The 19596-nt window shown below is 31.6% G+C and overlaps 1 protein-coding gene and 1 non-coding gene across 2 annotated transcripts; both read right to left on the reverse strand.

The window, feature by feature from the left end:
- Positions 1–442: 442 nt before the first annotated feature.
- LOC115890578 (circadian clock-controlled protein-like) lies at positions 443–18332 on the reverse strand. The gene is made up of 5 exons (XM_030910849.1): positions 18017–18332; positions 11058–11150; positions 10802–10949; positions 9407–9699; positions 443–748 (listed from the first exon to the last, which is right to left on the reverse strand). Exons 1-5 carry the CDS (start codon positions 18084–18086, stop codon positions 597–599), a joined length of 756 nt encoding a protein of 251 aa, XP_030766709.1. The 5' UTR covers positions 18087–18332; the 3' UTR covers positions 443–596.
- On the reverse strand, positions 2700–2817 carry LOC115890580. The gene has a single exon (XR_004051663.1). It is a non-coding gene; the product is annotated as a 5S ribosomal RNA (ribosomal RNA).
- Positions 18333–19596: the final 1264 nt, after the last annotated feature.

The following is a 19596-nucleotide window of genomic DNA, read 5'->3' on the forward strand; positions in this document are numbered from 1 at the left end:
GTAATATTTATTTAATTTAATTTAACCAGATAATTTTGTTTTCCATCATATCTTCTGAATAAACAGACAAAATAAACTTGTGCCTAAAAAAACACCCCATCAATCAGAGTTATTGATATTTTTGATACATTTGTGCAATAGTTATACAGACAGTAAGTAGCGTGGACAGTGGCGTAGCTATCATAGGGCAGTTCGGTGCAAAACACCGGGGCCTCACAGGAACTTAGGGCCCCGCAGAACACTTTGGTTTTTTCTTTATTCAGGGGCTCCAAAAAATATCTTGCACCGAGGCCCCCAGTTGTCAAGGTACGCCACTGAGCGTGGAATAGTTAACCAAAATTTGACGTCGAATCCTATAAGACTCCTTTCTAAGTTTTTCAAAAAATGGGGTATTAATATCAATAAAACAAATTACCAAAAACGATATATTTACAGTCAGTCATATTTCTTATTAAAAAGTTAGATTTTTTTACCAAAACGAAAGATTTTCATTTCTTCATTATGGAAAGTTCAACCAACTTAAACCAAGTCTACTCAGTATTATATTCAATAAACTTTGGATAAACAATATCAGTTTAAACCTTTACAGAGCTACATTATGGCTTGAACACCTGTTCAAATGGAAAATTTTGAAAATATTTCTGGAAGATTTCTGTAAACGCCGTTCCCACTAAATCGTTGATCAGAGGTCTCAGTAGATAGAATCCTGGCTGCCAAGCGGTGTTGATTATTTTGTCCAAGACGTTTTCTAAAATAAAATAAAAATTATTATCAGCATCGAACAAATATTATGCAACTTAAAAATTAAATACAAAATTTGATTATACAGGGCGTTTCAATACAAAATGCGAAAAACTCCGGATGTTTCCCTGTTTGTTCAAAGTACACCTAAAGCCGTTTGTTTAAAACTTCCTATGATTGAAAAAGAGGCGTGAAAGACGGTTGGGGAATGACAATCGATGATAATTTTGGCGAGGTCAATGTTGTACTAACATGTACAGGGTGAGTCAATGATAAAGCCCATTATCTCATTTGTTTCGAGGTTTACAAAAAAATGTTAAATATTAAAGTTATAGGGAAGATTAAGATACACATTTTAAAATTATTATTGAGCATACAGGGTGCTTCAAAAAAGTATGGCGGATATAACATATTTTTTTTTAAATGTAATACCCTATTTTTTATTTTATTATTAACTTTTTTATACATTATGTTATATATCTAAAATTAATAGTTTTTGTAATATATGAATTTGTTTAAACAAATGTTAGATTTCAGTGTGGTAAAAATTGTCAGTAATGCCATTGTTTCTGAAGCTGGACTACCAAAATTTAGTAGGAAGGTTTTATAGAGATGAAGAAAAATATATCTGTAAAGATATTTTAGTTAAATGCTACAGGGTGTTCAAAATATATTTATGAATTTCAACTACTTAAAATTAAAAAATCTCAATTTTTTTAAATGGTAGAATTTTTAGTATTTACAGTTAGTATTTTTATTTTACATTTAGTCGGGGAATTTTATTATTGTTATTATGTAGTGTTGTATTTAAAAAAAACATATGTTATATCTGCCACACTTTTTTGAAGCACTCTGTATACTCTGTAATAATTATATAAAATATGTATCATAACTTCCGTATTTAACATTTTTTTGTAAACATCTAACAAATGAGATAATGGACTTTATCGTTGAGTCACCCTGTACATCAGTCGGTGGCATCAGTCGACTATAACTATATGGCAGACGTAGGCAATCTTCTTCGCAGTCATTGACAGTCGCTTGTCGCTTGGCACTCTTGGCAGTAAAATGATATTTTGGCAGTATTGCAGTCTGCAGTACATGTTTGGCAGTACATTTTTTACCCAAGTGAGACACCTCCCGGGTAGAACGTTTCCAGACATACAAATCTATTTCCAAAAAAAAAAATTGTCGAGTTTTATATTAAACCATTTAAACATAATATTTACCACGCAATACCTATTTACTCAATATAAAAATAAATTACAACGAGCAGTAAGGGCCATTAAAAAATAGTACGGGCCAAGTACTCGTAGATGACATTCAGGATTTGACCTCGCCAAAGTTGTCATCGATTGTCATTTCCCAGCCGTCTTTGACGCCGTTTTTTTTTCGATGCTAAATCATTTGATATTGTCTTTCATCGTTCAATCGCTTCATTTTTTGTCGATTTATTTGATAAAGTTTAAAATCTATTTAGATATAAAATATTTCCCCACAAAAGTTTATTTTTTTGGAAATCCCCATTTGCAAAATTTCTTGGAAATTTAAACGTATCATCTAGTTCTCTACTCTTTCTATAACTTCTTACAGCTTTTTTTATTACGTAATTTCCTGTCATCCAAAAATAAGATGCGTTATTGATTACTAACCATATTCAATGTAGTCTAGCGCATCCGCCATTTGTTTAACAAAAAGATATATGTATATTTCAAAATTTCACACAATAAATTAAATATTTAATAGACATTTGGATGTAACTAAAAGTGCTTAAAGATTATCCTAATATAAAAAAGATATTTCTCCAAATAACATTGAAAAGTAAAAGATGTTTTTTTGCTAAAAAACATAAAAAATAATTGCAGGTAACTAAAAAAGCATAAAGATTATCCTAATATAAAAAAGATCTTTCTCCAAATAACGTTGAAAAATAGGAAATGTTTTTGTTAAAAAACAAAAAATAACGGCACGCGGGGTTCCCAAGCGGTCACCCATCCAAGTACCAACCGCGCCCGACGTCGCTTAACTTCAGTGATCAAACGGGAACTGGTGCTCCGACGTGGTATGGCCGTTACATGTTACATTAGTATTATGGAATGTAGAGGTACTACTACACCACAGTACTACACTCCATAATTAGTATTTTACAGGGGTACCCTATGCAGTGCCTTCTATTAAAAGATCAGCCTACGGGCGGACTTTTGTTTACTTCATCAGCTGTACATACTTAGATATTGGGTTAGATTCCGTTTCATATTTTGTCGGTTGATTTTTGGTTTTAACTCTTTGATTTTTGGTATTATTTACTATTGTAGTGCAAAAAACTAATTATTTTGGTGTTGAAGTGACATAAACTACTACCAGATATATGGTCACTCTCGGTTTCGCATAAAAAAATAGAAATTTTAAAAATTACACGTTGTGCAAGTGATTTAACCTAAAAGTGCCCATACATTTTTTACTTATCGTGATTTTTGTGGATGTTTTTTAAGACTCTAACAATTCATCAATAAAGCTTAAGTGGAGTGTGTTATTGGTGCTATGCCTCATCTTTGTTGTGTTCCTGGTGGAAAGGATAGTTATTATACTAGGCAGCCTAAAGTGTCCGGAAGAGCAAGAAAAGTGGGTACGAGTTATAAATCAAGAGAATTTTATTGAAAATATCTTTAATAAATTTAAAAATAATATTCTCCCATGATGGTATTAATGAAAACTGGACAATTATGTTTATTTTATTCATATTGTGGAATCTCCACTCCAAGTGTTGCTGGTTCAGCTTCGATAGATTCAAACACGTAAGTAGGTATTATGAACTAGGGAAAAATAAAGAAATGTGTATTAGAGATCATGAAAAGATTATTATTTTGAGTTCAAATTTTAAAAAGATTTTTTGTAAAGACAAGACTGATACAGTTTAAAAGAAGAATGTGTTTTTGTTTGATAATATATAATGTATGTTAAGCATAACATATATTTGTTCAGTAATTTTTAATGAATAGTATTGATTATTTATAATACCAAATTAATATCAAATATTTAAGTGATGGCTGAATACAATATGAATAAAATAACAATAAAATTGGTATATTTGCATAATACAAAATTAAGTTTTAAGAATAAAGGTATTACTAAAAATACTAAGAAATTCATATTTCTTTGTTTTTAATTGGTCTAATGTTATTTACATTTTACGTAAGAATTATACCGTATCATCGAAAAAATCGGCGTCTAGTTGGCTTGGAAATGAACATCGATGACATTCCCTAAATAACTGTACGCATAAAATAATTAACTAGAATTTTACAATCTTGGAAAATTTGATATTCTTGAACCTTGATTCTAAATATTCTAAATTTTTGATTTTCTTGGAATTTAGGTTCGGGAAAAACGCTGATTGATTTTTTCATTTGGTTTTCATTATTTTTATTTGGTTTAAAAAAAACGGTTCGGCTAACATTATAGCCTCCATCAGTGTTGTGTCATATGAAAAAATAGTGTCGAATATAATCCAAAAATTGCATATAAAATATTCACACCACGCACATAATGTTTACTGCGTACTCCATAGTCAATGTAGATAATTTTAGTGTTAAGAATAATAATTTTAAAAAATATGTGGTCATCTTTTGATAAGTTTATATTAGTTTATTAATTGCAGTAAACATTATGAGGTGTGAATTATATTGTATATGTAATTTTTGGATTATATTCGACACTATTTTCTCATATGACACAACACTGTGAAAACTATAGTTAGCCGAAACGTTTTTTAAACCAAATAAAAATAATGAAAAACCTCAAATGAAAACTTAATCAACGTTTTCCCGAACCTAAAATCCCAAGAAAATCAAAATTTTAGAATAATTTAACATATAAAATGCCAGCGATCTTCATTTCATAGCCATCGCTGACGCCTTTTTAGATAATATTGTATTATTTGTAAATATAATTTTTCGAACATTGATACTTGCAAAATATACATATAAATTTTGTGAATGCAAATAATAATACATCACTATTAGTAGATATTAAATGTTTTTTGTTAAATTAGATCGATTTTCAAACCCCAAAATTTAAAATATATTTACATTTTACCCATTATCTTATGTACCTATACATTATTTGTACATTGTAAAACATTTGCTGCATTTGTATGGTTCATAGTTTATTTGCCAAAGTATTTATTACTATAAATAGGTATATATGTTGTAGTTATTAACTGTATATTATGTATATTTCATTTAAACTATATCATTTTTAAAATACAAACCAAAAATCTGAGGAATAATTATGTTTTCTATGTATTCTACAACATATTTATTAGTCCGTTATATCTAACTAGCGTGACGTCATAAATCTCGCCCGTAGGCTGATCTTTTAATAGAAGGCACTGCCCTATGATAAAAAAAGACAGTAAAAACACTAGCGTCTACGTCCCACTAGTCTCCGCAGGTACCCAACAATGTTGCCAAATAGTTGATCTTAATTTTCACTACATTTTATTCAAAGTGAAAACGTTAGTTAAATATTATATTTTAGGTCGGATTTACCCAATTCCTTAATTGCTATTCCTTAATTCTTATTTCTTATTCGCTAAATTATAAAAAGATAAAATACGTGTTATGCAGTTAGTTTGGTTATACAATGTCTTAATCCTTAATTCTTAACCACGGTTCGTAATTCTTTATTTTGAAAGTTCCGAACTTTTAACTTTTTAGCGATTACGAATTAGCGACTAAGGAAAACGTGTAGATGCGCATGCGTGAAATTTTGAAATGTTAATTTTTTGTGTATTTTGTGAACTGTTGTTCGTCCCATTCCAAGGAAGGCATGTCCAGTGTTGTTACAATAGGTACAATTGTACTATTTTGGGTACATTTGATAGTCAAGGAGTACATAGGTACAATTGCAAGAAAAAATGTACAATTCTTATGGTGGGTTCATACAGCCAAATAAAATAAAATAAGAATAAAATATAATAAAATAAGAAAGTTGGTTATATGTGATACCGTACATGCGTTAATACAGCCAAATAAAATAAGAAGTCTTTTATTTTCTTGTTTTATTTTATGTGAAAACGGCTTTGCGCACGCTTAATTCTAACCTACAAATATTTTCAGTTTGGATTTAATTTATTTTATAATTTCACATAAGTAAAATTTATAATATAGTAGGCAACGAATAAATAAATATACTATAAATAGTAAAATTACTATAAACAATCGTAAAAGTTAACTTTTATCCAGCTTCATCGTACTGCGCATGAGCAAATATATATTTCTTATTTTATTTTATTTGACTGTATGAACGCGCACAAATAAGAATTCCTTATTTCTTATTTTATTTTATGCTTATTTTAGTTTATTTGGCTGTATGAACCCACCTTTACTTCTCAAACCCAAACTTAAACCCACGTACATATTTTTAGACGAACGGTGATACGCGATGCGTGGATTTGAAATGCAGGTTGCTAGGAGCAGAGGCACAGAATTATACATCACTTGAAATGCTGTTCAAGCCGCACGGATGTCAAACGTAAGTTGTGACGTAAGTTTGATATCCGTGCGGTGAGTAGGAGGGGGGCTAATCACTGCGACCTTAGAGATCTATTGATCTGATGCCCTTGTTAAAGAATGGATCTGCAGGTTTGGTGTTCCCATGGAGCTTCATTCAGATCAGGGAAGAAACTTTGAGTCCAATCTGTTCCAAGGCGTCTGTGAAGTCCTGAACATCCGCAAGACCAGGACGACTGCTCTACATCCACAATCCGATGGGATGGTTGAACGCATGAACAGAACTATCAACCGTTATCTGGCCAAAGTAGTCTCTGACCACCAAAGAGACTGGGACAAATTTCTTCACCTGTTCCTGTTGGCCTACCGTTCATCCGTCCAAGAATCTACAGGGCAAACTCCAGCCAGCATCGTTATGGGACGGGAAGTGCGCCTACCCTGTGATCTGAAATTTGGTTGCCGACCGGGAGAAGAAGTCGCCGGAGAAGATTATGTCCACACACTACGTCAAAGGATGGACGACATTCATCAGAGAGTCCGCCTAAATATTCAAAGTGCTAGTGACCGAATGAAGGAACACTACGACATTCAAGCTGAGCATGGAGGATACCAACCAGGGAAGTTGGTGTGGCTATATAACCCGCAGAGACGTCGTGGGTTATCTCCGAAGCTACAATCCTCGTGGGAAGGGCCATACGAAGTCATGGATAGAATTAATGACGTCGTATACCGTATCAGAAAATTGCCAAAAGGAAAACCGAGGGTAGTCCATTTCAACCGTTTGAGCCCCTACCAAGGCGAAATAGAAGATCGTGCTGGGACCGTGAGAACCTGCAGCTTTGATCCCCCTGATTCGGAGATGTCCTTTGACGATTTCATGGCCCGATACAACAGCAGTGAGAAGGCTCGCTATGGTGTAACCAAAGAAGATCAACGAGACCTCTTTTCCGTGCCTCCTGATTATTCGCTCGCTCATTGTGTGGCTCGAGATTTGCGGATGTCCAGAGGAATCGCTGCGACGTTCAATGAGAAGTTTGGGCGTGTCGGAGAACTACGCCGACAGGATCCAGAGGTTGGAAGCGTCTTGAGGCTAACCGACAATGCACATGGTCAAGCAAGGCACATCTTCTACCTGGTCACCAAGGAATGGTCCCCGAGTAAGCCGACTTATCTCAATCTATGGAAGACCCTGATTGAACTGAGAGAAGCCCTGCTAAACAACAACATTGCACGATTAGCCATTCCGAAGCTGGCGTGTGGACTCGATGGTTTGAGTTGGCGTACAATCCGGAACATGATTGAAGTCTTGTTCAGATTTACGGGAATCGAGATCCTCGTTTGCTGCTACAACCCAAAGCTGAGATCGGGAGAGAAAACTGTAGACTGCTATTTCTACCAGACTTCGCAATGTACCAGGGGCCAGCTTTGCAAATACCTTCATTCACCGTGTACATCTCGGGACGAGCATGTGCCTAAGAAGGGGCAGTGTTGCGGACCCGTGTGAACTCGACCTAACCTAACTATATGTCCCGCCCTCAGATGACCTTAACATCGCATTAAAGAATAGACACGGTAATGATTCATTCGTTCGAGAGAATCGAGTCCCACTGGAATGGACTAGTACATACGAGAACATTCGAAAACCTTCTCTACGCACCTAACGATCTATGGACTATTCTAGTGTTCTTTACCTGTCGGTATAAAAGCCGGCGGCTGTGGCCTACAGGGGGCAGTTATAAATATACCAGTGCAGTTGGCGCGCTAAAATTCAAAATAAATTCTTAGTTATAAATCGTTTGTAAATAGTTCTATAAGTCTTTTATCGTTATTGTTTTTGTTAATTAGTGTTAAATAAATAGTGTTTAAATAAATTGTGACTTTCTATCCACACGAAACCGACGAAAAACGTAACAATATGGTGTATAATTCTGTGAGGGTGCATCCACATTATCCTACAAAAAGCGGATCGGCGGCGGCGTATCGGCGTATCGGCGTAACGACCTTGAATCGATTTCCAGCAATTCTATTGGCTGAAAAATTCATCTGTCAGAAATTTTATCTGTCAAACTCACCTGGCAAAAATTTCAGCCAATAGAATTGCAGGGAATCGATTCAAGGTCGTTAAGCCAATACGCCATTCCGCTGTTTTTAGGATAGTGTGGATGCATCCTACGTACCAAAACTTGGTAAAAAGGTAAATAGAGAGATCACATGACCCCACATTTTTGAACCAAAAATGTACAATCCCACTTAAAAAAGTACTATTTCGACACCATTTATAGTACAAAAATTTTTGCCCTTGTAACAACGCTGGGCATGTCTTGTATTAGAGTTCCAAAATTGCCTTCCATGTCCTTTCTTCTATTCATGGGGCGAACCCCAAATCGCCTACAACCTCGGTGGCGATTCACGAGAGTAGCGACACAACAAGCCATGGTTATAAACAAACCCGAAAGTGCTGCAATTTTTTGTATGGACTTCATTGCACACAATAACACAGCGAAATAAAAACGATTTGATTTGATCTACTAGTGTCAGTTTTAAGAATTAAGAAATATGTATTAAGACATTGGATAACTGTCTCTAAAAAAATAAGGGATAAAGAATTGTGTATTAAGAATTACAAATTAGAGACTAAGAAATAAGAATTAAGGAATAGCAATTAAGAAATTGGGTAAATCCGCCCTTACTTATAAAAATAAAGAATCTCCAAAGAATGCAAAGAAGATGTTTGAAAATGCTTTAATGTATAGTAACCTATCTAATAAATAATAAAAGTCCATGTAAAAACAATGTTGTTTTTTTTATAATAAAATTTACCTATTTTGGTTCAGATGGTTTAATATAAGTGTTCGACTTTTATCACTTAAAAAAATAATTAAAATCATTGGTAGGTTTATGACAAAAAAACTGTTATGTTTAACGTGAAGCCAAATAACTACACTATCTATTCATAAAATTTCATTTCCAAGCCACCACTAAAGAAAAGTTAATCAACAATTTAAACTCAGGTTTCTCTAAACTGTCAGACCGCTGGCATATTCACCCTATGTATGGTTGGACAGCAGGTGGATATGGCGCTCTTCCATGGCGTTTTTTATTTATTTCTTAGTTATGTAAAGGGTAGTTTAAATTAAAAATAAAAATCTTACCAACTAAAGGTCTACCACCAAGCAAATTGCTTATGTGCAACTGCAATCTTTTGCAGCTGTGAATATTACACGTAACCTTAATTGGAGCATTTCTCGAGTATCTTGCACCTAGGCCACGAATGGGCTTCCTGGAAACTGTCAAAGTTTGGCTGTAGTCAAACAGGGCCAAGTTCCACGAACCAGAGTTTTTTATTTTCTGTCCGAAGAAAGTACCATCCATTTCGTAGATACCATTAAGACGCTTATCCGGGAAATCTTGTGTGACCTGCACATGGTACTTGTCTGGATTCGTTCTGCAATCAAAATTTAGTTATATTATTACAAACAGTCTTTCAAAATCATGGCATACAAAATAATTAAGGATTTAGAACATATGAAATAGAAATACCGTTACTGCGATTATAAAATAAACTTGAAAAAAATAAACCTGTAAATATGAACTTTTTACTCATGCTTACAATGTCTCCAATGCTTATACGAGTATAGGACAAATTCGTTTGTTTAAACAGATTTCTCAGACTTTTAAATAATGACCAAACTATAGACCAAACTTCTATCTCAGGCGCTCTAACCAGGGCGTGTCTGGTTTGGTTTTGAGGTAGAGGACCTTCTTATTTACAGTGTTCTCGGTATTGTTTGGTTTTAGACTGTTGTCAATAAGTTGTCTCCATATCTCAATTATTCAGAAAAACATTTTATACTAAAATCTTCGGCGTGTATATTGTATATAGAACTGTATCATTCATATCAACTTTATCATTGATTATATTTTTCCGCTAGCGATTTGTGACAATATACCTCACGTTTTTAGCTCTTTTTTCTAGGATAAAAGTGTTAGCCTGATTAACACATTTATTAATTGGTCTATAATTAATTAATTAAAATAATTATAGTACTAATTAATAACTAATTTATTAATAGCATAATTTAAGTTAAACACTCGCGACGGGCAGTTCCTTTTGTAATAGATTATTGCTAATTTTTAAAGCAAATACTGTATAATAAAAAAGGCGATAGCGATGGGGAATGTCAACGGTCCTCATTTCCAAGCTAACTGGAAGCTTTTTTTTATCATACGGTACATAGGTACATATACTAGATTAATCATTTAAGGGAGGGGTCGGCAACCTTTTGCTATAAGAGAGCCGCAATTTTTTGAAGGAAATATAAGCGGGTTTTATTTGCTCATTCATCCAGAAAAAAAAAACATTATTCGGATCGACCAGTGCTCAGATACAAAAAGACTCACAAAATAGACATTTTTTTAAATAATATTTTTACAAATGCATATGCCAAAATATTTGGTGTTGGATGTTAATGCAATTTGTCGATTGGAAGGAGAACTTGAGTGACGTTACCCAATATGTAGGTATGTTAATAGCGGTAAATACTTACGAAAACTTGGTAATTTGTGATTGGGTCCATCCAGATTCTGTTACGTTTCTTAATATCAACTTGTAATTAAAAAATGGTCCACTTCTCTTTTGGTGCACTTGTGAAGCAAAAAATGGATCAAAAGAACCAACATGATAATCGGGCAATCCTTAAAAATAAGGAACACAAAAATTGTATATAGTATTTAGTAATATTTTCTTACAGTGTGTTAAACAATTATTTAAAATAAAGTTACAAAAATGTGGCTAAAACTTACCAGACTGAAAGAAAGGCCTCAAGTCATTAATTCCGTCTTTCACACAATTATCAAATGACGAAGAGCTGGTTTTGCAATTTTGGAAATGTTCCTCTATAAATAATAAATAGTGAAAATAAATTTAATCGACACCTTATATAAACGTTAAACTAATAAATAAAAAAGAAATTTTTGTTGCAGTAATACGCAATTCTTCTAATTAAAATAATTTAATTTATAAATATTTCCATGCAGAATGGTTATATTTTTAAAGTAATAGTTTTTATTTATTATGATAAATAAAAACATATCAGGGTCAGGTATTAATTTTAACTTCATTAACTTAATAGTATATATGACTGTTGTGTGGAAATCTTTCCCCCATAATGGAAGGGAATTATGAGATACAACAATGCATTTTGATGAATATAAGACGTGTAACAAATTTCATGAAGATATCCATAATAACATTAGATTTGTTATGAAAAGAATATTTTTAGAAAATCTTACCACCCTATATCTCGAAAGTTAAGATGTTGAAGACATACATTTATGTGAAGTTTTTTCTAAGAATAAGTCCAAAAATCGGGCCTCTTAAATATTAGGATGTCAAGAACAAACACCCTGTGTAATACGTAGGCAGATAAAAAAATTTGTTTTTTTTTTTATAATAAATCTAATGTTATTATACAGGGTGCTACAAATTCGAGGTACGAGCATTGGTATCTCGGTAACCGTGATACAAACATGGTTAAATTAGGGCAAAGTTGCGCTTTAGAATGTTCACCAAGATGCCATCAAAAAAGTTTTGAAAATTTCAAGGATTGCTGAGTTTTTTGGAAAAAACGGATTTTATTGAAAATCAATTTTATTTTTTCCTGTCGTTATTTTTTAGAAAATCAAAAAACTAATTATACATTCTCATAGCCACTTTATTAGGGCTATGATGGTATTTTTAGATTTTTAATTTAGCTTATAATTTGTGAGATACAGAGGCCAAATTATTTTTTTTAAATACGGACCTGCATTTTTTATTTCAGATTTTGAAAGATCTCAGTCTCCTGAGTACTTTTTTTTGTTTTGTTTCAGTTTTGGGTAAAACAATAAAAATAATTATTAATTGTTATTTAAAGTAATTTCAAATCCGACTCTATTATTTTAATTTATTTAATCCGATTATAATCAGCACAACAATATTGATCAACCCTAATTAACATTGAATAAAGAAAATCAATAAAAATTATTTTGGACATTTGAAATCAACACATTTCAACATTAAGAGTACAAAAACAATTAACGAGTAATCAAAAACAATCAAAGAGTACAAAATGCATACGGAAGTATAAGAAGATCTGTTCAAAGGGCTATAAAAAAGATTGAACGAAAAATAAATTTGTGCATTATGGAGTAATATGGTGGTAACCCTTTCGAACATGCAGAGCATTAGAAACTAGTTTGTAGAAGTTGATTTATTTATAATAACTACCATTAATATTACGCATATTATTAGATCGTACACTGGGATTTCAAATTCACAATAAAAAAAGTTAAAAATAATAGATATCTTTAAATTGCTGATCTGGATATTAATTATTTGAATCTTTCAAGACGTGATTTTCCTTATTCAATGTTAGTTAGCGCTGATCAATATTGTTGTGCTGAATATAATCAGATTAAATAAATTAAAAAACCAGAGTCGGAGTTGAAATTATTTTAAATAACAATTAAATAGTTTTTTAGTGTTAAGGTATCCAAAACAAAAAAAAAGTATCAAGTGTGGCATATCATTGTACTCAGGAGACCGAAGTCTTTCAAAACTTCAAATAAAAAATGCAGGTCCGTATTTAAAAAAATTACGTTGGCCTCTGTATCTCACAAATTATAAGCTAATTTGAAAATCTAAAAATACTGTCAGATAGCCCTAATAAAGTGGTTATGAGAACGTGCAATTAGTTTTTTGATTTTCTAAAAAGTAACGACAGGAAAAAATAAAATTGATTTTCAAAAAAATCCGTTTTTTCCATAAAACTCAGCAATCCTTGAAATTTTTAAAACTTTTTTGATGGCATCTTGGTGAACATGCCAAGGAGCAACTTTGCCCCAATTTAACCATCTTCGTATCTATTACGGTTTCCGAGATACCAATGCTCGTACCTCGAATTTGTAGCACCCTGTATAGATATCTTATACCGGGTGCGTCTCAAAAGTGGCTCACTCTTATAACTTTTTTATTTCTTCAGTTAAAAAAACGAGATTTGGTATGTTAGTATACGATATAAATTAGGATCGATTGACGTATTCAATTGTTTTCGATCACTTCCTGTGTCACCGGAAGGTATATCGATATCTGAAATTTGATACAAGTATCTTATATGCATCAAAATGCATTGTTGTATCTCTTAATTTCCATGCAGTCGATGAGGAAATGATTTCCATGCATTACTCCAGAATGCTTGTTTTTTTTCTGAAGATTTGAAACGTTTGAAACTTTGAAACGTTTGAAAAAACTTTGAAACGTTTATTTGATGCCAAAATTCCTTTTAGTCATATATTGGATTAGTTTTTAATATAATATGTATCAAATATACCGGGTGCGTCTCAAAAGTAACTTTTTTATTTTTTCAGATAAAAAAACGAGATTTGGTATGTAATTATATGACATAGGTAAATTAGGATTGAGTGGCGTATTCAACTGTTGTTGGTCACTTCCTGTTTTACCTGAAATGAATACAAATTTTGATTTTTAAATGACACCCTTGATATATTTTGCTTTATTCAATAGGAAATGACACTCTGAATAGAATGACTTATCACGTCATCTTTTTACATTTTCGCTTAAAAAAATCGTATTTTAAATTTCATTCTAGAGTGCCATGGCTGTGTTTAAACACTAATTTTTAGTCAAGGAGCCTTGGAAAAATAGTTTTGATCGTTTACTGTTTTTTGTGTCCTGTCCTGGCCGGTTAAAAGATTCCCGAATCGTATTTTTAATCATATCTCGATTTTTTTCAAATGGAATAAGGGTGGCTAGTCAGCATATTTAAAAAAAACATTTTTTTACTAATAATTTGATACCACACAATTGATATTTCGAGTCAAATTGTCGTAACGAACCGCACGTTACAACCAAACCATATGCGAAAATGTCAAAAGTTGGCATATGATATGTCATTCTATTCAGAGTGTCTTTTTGTATCGAATAAAGTAAAAAAATACCGAGGGTGTTATTTAAAAATTAAAACTTGTAGTTATTTCCGGTGAAACAGGGAGTGACCAAAATCAATTGAATACGTCAATCAAGCCTAATTTATGTCATGTACTAACATGATATATCAAATCTCGTTTTTTTTCTCTAAAAAAATAAAAAAGTTATAGGGGTGAACCACTTTTGAAAAACACCCTGTATAATTCCGGAGTAACATTTCTTTCTCAATTTTCGGGAAACTTCGAAAACTAATTCTGCAGATAAAAATAAGTAAAAAAGTTAGTATGAATTCATCTTTTAAAATGCTTCGTTTCAGAGGTACAGTGATGAAGTGGTGAACAAGTTTTTTTTTTCTCAAATAATTTCTGAACTACCATCGATATTAGATAGAAATTAATTAGTGTTTGTGTGTTTTTGACACCTAGATATTTATAACTATTTTGAAAAGTAATAATTTCTCGTCCGTACTTGTATTACACTACTGGGAAAAAAATACATTTTCCGCAAAAAGGTCTCTTGGTCAAAATCGCGACGAGCAACCTTTCTCAAGATATTTGGGATCAAAATATTCAATACATGTCATCATTGACAAAAAATAAATCTAGCTCACTATCTATAGTTACTTGACTGAAATAATAAATTCGGAAACGTAAACTTAAATTTAGAAAATCTATAATAAAACAATTTCTGTCAAACGTTGGTAACAAAATCATTTCCAAATTTATTATTTTATTCTAATAACTATCTAGTCAACATGTCTAATATTTTTGACAATGATGACTTGTTTTGATTATTTAGATTCCAAATATCTTGAGAACTGTTGCTCGTAGCGATTTTTACCGTTTTTACGTAAAAAATGGCGAAAATATATATTTTTTCATCAGTAGCGTAATAAAAGTACGGATAAATGTTATTACTCTTCAAAACAGTTAAAAAATAATGAAGTGGCGGTCCATACAAATAAGAGTCATATTAACATCGAAATCGAATTCCTCAAGTCAAAAAATACGCAGATACCAATATTTATCTAAATATAGACGTAAATTGAGAAATTATTTGGAAAAACCGAAATAAATAAAAAATTTCTACACCCTGTATCTCATAACGAAGCATTTTAGGATATTCATTTATAATAAACTTTTCAAGTTATTTTTATCTGCAGAATATGCAGCTAAGTTTGCAATACAATTCGGGGGACAACCCTAAGTTTAAGCTTTTGCTTAAACTTAGGTTAAACTTTGCTTAACTTTAGGTCAAAACTTAAAGTTTTGTTGTCACATGGTAAACTAGTGTATCATTGGGAATTTGACAATTATTGGATAATAATTATTCGTAATGACTATTTGTAAAAAAGGTAAAGTCATTCTCTTACGTCATTTGAAATTTCGGAAATCGAATTTTTATATTTATAGTTTAGATTAGTAAAAGTATCTCATTAAACAATATAATCCCGTCTAGCTGTTGTTTCCAGAATGCCTATTTTTTGTTTTCTTTTATTTGAGAGAAAATTTGTTTTCTATAATTTCTAGCTTTTCGTAAAAAAATCAATTTAGTTTAGGTTATAATTCAAATGTATGTGAATATACTCATATCATTCTATATAGGTATATTATTTTGCAAATCATTCCTTCAAAATGGAAAATTTGCAAAATATTTTATTATTAAAAATTAGATAAATTGAAAAAATATATTTTCTATGTTGTTCTACGTCCAAGTTAAATTATATATCGAATAATGCCTATTTATACAATTATAAATATATTTGATATGTCATTTCTAAAAAATATGTTTGTAAAAAAATACAAATTGATGCAAACGTAAACCGATTAAAAGAATTAAAAATTATTTTACAAAAATAAAAACAAAACAATTTTACCATTTAAATCTAATGAAAATTAACTTTTAAACTATCATGCAAAAATAAAATGTTACATGTAATTACTTAAATATATTTTGGCATAAAAATATTAATTAGAATTAGTGCAAAATGATACAGGGACGTATAAGAGTTACCGTTTCAAAAATTTTAAGCACTAAGAATATTGCGTTTGGGATCATTTTTAACTGTCTTATAAATGTTTTTATATATATAAAAAAATGTTTTTATATATTAACATATTTTATTTTTAAAATTTAAATATGTAGTAACAATCTCTTATAACTTTATAATTCTATGTATTGTATTGATTAATGTTATATGGTACATAGGTCGTAGTAAAAGTTGGCTTGGTTATGAAGATCGACGACATTAACCATACAAATTTATATGCAGAATGGCAGCAATCCTCATTTCCAATCCAATTCTGACGTCGTTATTTTTGTACGCATGGTATATTTTCGAGACAAACAGTAAATGATGTACCTATAGACATATACGTATTACTTTTTACAAATATACTCAGCCTAATCTCCAAAAAGTGAAGCCCAAACAGTGAAAGAACAATATGGAATTCTGCATAAGTCTATTTCACCAGGATATTCATTTAACTGAGCATGCCTCACCTGAAGAAGTTTTCATTGGTCGATGTTTTTAAAGGGAAGTGGTTGACTGACATTTCCCCTAACCTTCAATTTTATTTATATTTTTATTATTTGTAACACATTATCATGGAGTTGGAAAAATATCAAAAAATAGTTGGAAACAATAAACTAAACAAAATCACTCTTTTACGCGCACAAATAAAAAGTAATCCAAACAGAACTAAAACAACAATCAATCGGAGTTTGGCGCAATCGCAGTTCAATCCATATCCGGGTGAAATAGACTTATGCAGTTTTAATATGGAGCTGGGTTATGTTGTCTTTTTCTTACGGCACAGAAATTGCACACGGGGTTAAATAGGGAACCCTGAGTATATTTGTAAAAAGTAATACGTATATGCCCAGAGATCATACCAAATAAACCTTTAGTCACGTGATTAAGCTTGACCGGCACAGCCATGCCGACTTTTACATATTTTCCTGTAATTAAAACAAAATAAAATTTTCCTTTAAACAAAAACGAGTTAGCTCTAAATATATAAACAGTTATTATTTACATCAACATAATCCACCTCCTTAACAGAACATAACTTAAAGAACATAAAGAGCCATTACTACCGCTTTTCTCTTCCAAATATTTTAATAAGGTTGCGATGAGTTTTTTGCAATGGCTGTTGTTACATTTAAAAATCAAAAGTTGTAGTTATTTTCGGACTGAAACAGGAAGTGACCGAAAATAATTGAATACTTCAATCAATCCCCAGTTATGTTCTATACTAACACACCAAATTCCCATTTTTTATATGAAAAAATAAGAAAGTTATAGAGGGGAGCCACTATTGAAAAAAACACTCGGTATGCTAAGGAAAAAATATATTAAAAAAATGTAAAATAAACTGATTCAATAACTGGGTAAATGCTGATTAGCTACAGTTTTGAGAAAGCACCAAATGCGTTGCAAACTTGATCTTAGTAAAAATCGACTTACATAAAACCACCGATAAAACATAGCATCACAATTAGAGATACACAACACATAAAATTATTTTACGACTATGTCTTTAGGCTATAATTTAATACTTTATGTAATTGTAATAACTTATTTATTTAGTGACATAGACATGCATAAGTTTATAACGTTTAAACACCATCTGGCTTTATATCTTTTAAATTGCACTGTGCAAACACATTTTTAAACATTTAAATGACAAACATGATTTGCTCAATACGTTTTTGTAAATTATTTAGAACATTATTTAAGTATTATTAAATTGAAAATTGTTATTGGTCTTACCTAGATCTATTTGACTCTTAGCAATTGGCACTAAACTCAGTACGGAAATTACACAAATCCATTCAATCATTTTAATTTAAATTTTATTTGTTAACAACATACGCGAGGACCGACAAAAAAAATCGCTAGCATACTTGGCGTATCCCTAGCGTGCATGTGCTTATCTTAACCACCGCGACGTATTCGTGATTTCACTTTGCCATGAAACTGGTTACTTAATTCACATACGCCGTCTTCAACGTAACTACTGTCATCGAAAGAAAAAAAATGTTCGAAGTTGAGGGAAAAATAACGTTATTTGTCTATTAATGTTTTCGCGCCGATTGTAATTGGATGATAATTTAAAATCTGCTCTACATGGCCGTACGGTCGAACATCACTGGCGGCCGTTCACTTTCTAATATTTCTCTTCTTACTTAATAATATACATAATAGTTATGTGGCGAATGTTATAATCCGTTTAAAGAGATATTTAAAGAGATGGTGTCGTATTTGTATCGGAAATTTTTTCGTTTTCAATTTCACCTAAAGTCGAAATTTTATATTTCATATTTAATGGAAATTATTATAAAACTATGCATATATTCGATACCAATTAAACTTTTAGATACGTAATCGGGGGCGCGATTTTTAAATTCATTTTAGCCTACAATAGACATATCGTCGGCTTTATGACGAAAAGGTGTATCTCGATTTTGAGATATCAACTTCATGACATGCCCAATGGGTCATATTTTAACATAGCGAATTTGCGCATCTCAATATTGTACCTTTTTCATTTTATATTAGTTTAAAAATTTGCCCCATCTCAAATACTACAATTCTTCGTTCTGACGAAGAGACGTATGTTGAGATAGGGCTCTTTGTTATATCAATTATTGTTATACTACAAGAAAGATGGAATTTGAGATAGGTCCTTTTGTTTTAAGTTATGAAAATGCATGCGAGAGAAAATCACACCTAATTATTTTCTGACGGTTGCTTGGTACAAAATAAAACTTTATATGATGGCAGCAGCTCTCTTTTACAGTGTGATTTTAGAGTCTATTTTTTGCCAAAAACCATTGTTAGAATGAGCTAGACTCTACACATAGCTGTATCGGGTATGCAAAAGATTGTCCGAGAATAAACGGCCGAATAAAAGGAAAATATTGATCGAAAGCAAAACAACGAAACGAAAATTGCGAAATTAATTTCCAAAATCATAATTTCTCTAAGAACAGTTTAGCGAACCAAAAACTTACCCGAAAAATACAATAATTTTCATCTCATTATCATTGTCAGGCCATTGGCATTGTCATCCCTACCAATTTTTGGAAAATTTTATTTATTTTGCCTATCACCATTCAGCATAAACACGTAGAATGGAAGTCGAATTTGTTATCATTGAACAAGGAAAACAGAAACTGTTACTCCAAAGTTATTTGTATCAAAAAAAAAACGAATGAAGAAACATGTTTTGTTTTTGTTTAGTTTGGTTTTTATTATATGGACCGTGAGTTTAAATGCCCTGTATTAATGCCCTCAATTAACTAAAAAATTACTAAAAATATATTAGTTAAAAAAATGCATTTTTGTAT

The sequence above is a fragment of the Sitophilus oryzae genome, unplaced genomic scaffold (genome assembly GCF_002938485.1).
Source record: "Sitophilus oryzae breed Bouriz unplaced genomic scaffold, Soryzae_2.0 scaffold_882_pilon_pilon, whole genome shotgun sequence".
In the NCBI taxonomy this organism is placed as follows: domain Eukaryota; kingdom Metazoa; phylum Arthropoda; class Insecta; order Coleoptera; family Curculionidae; genus Sitophilus; species Sitophilus oryzae.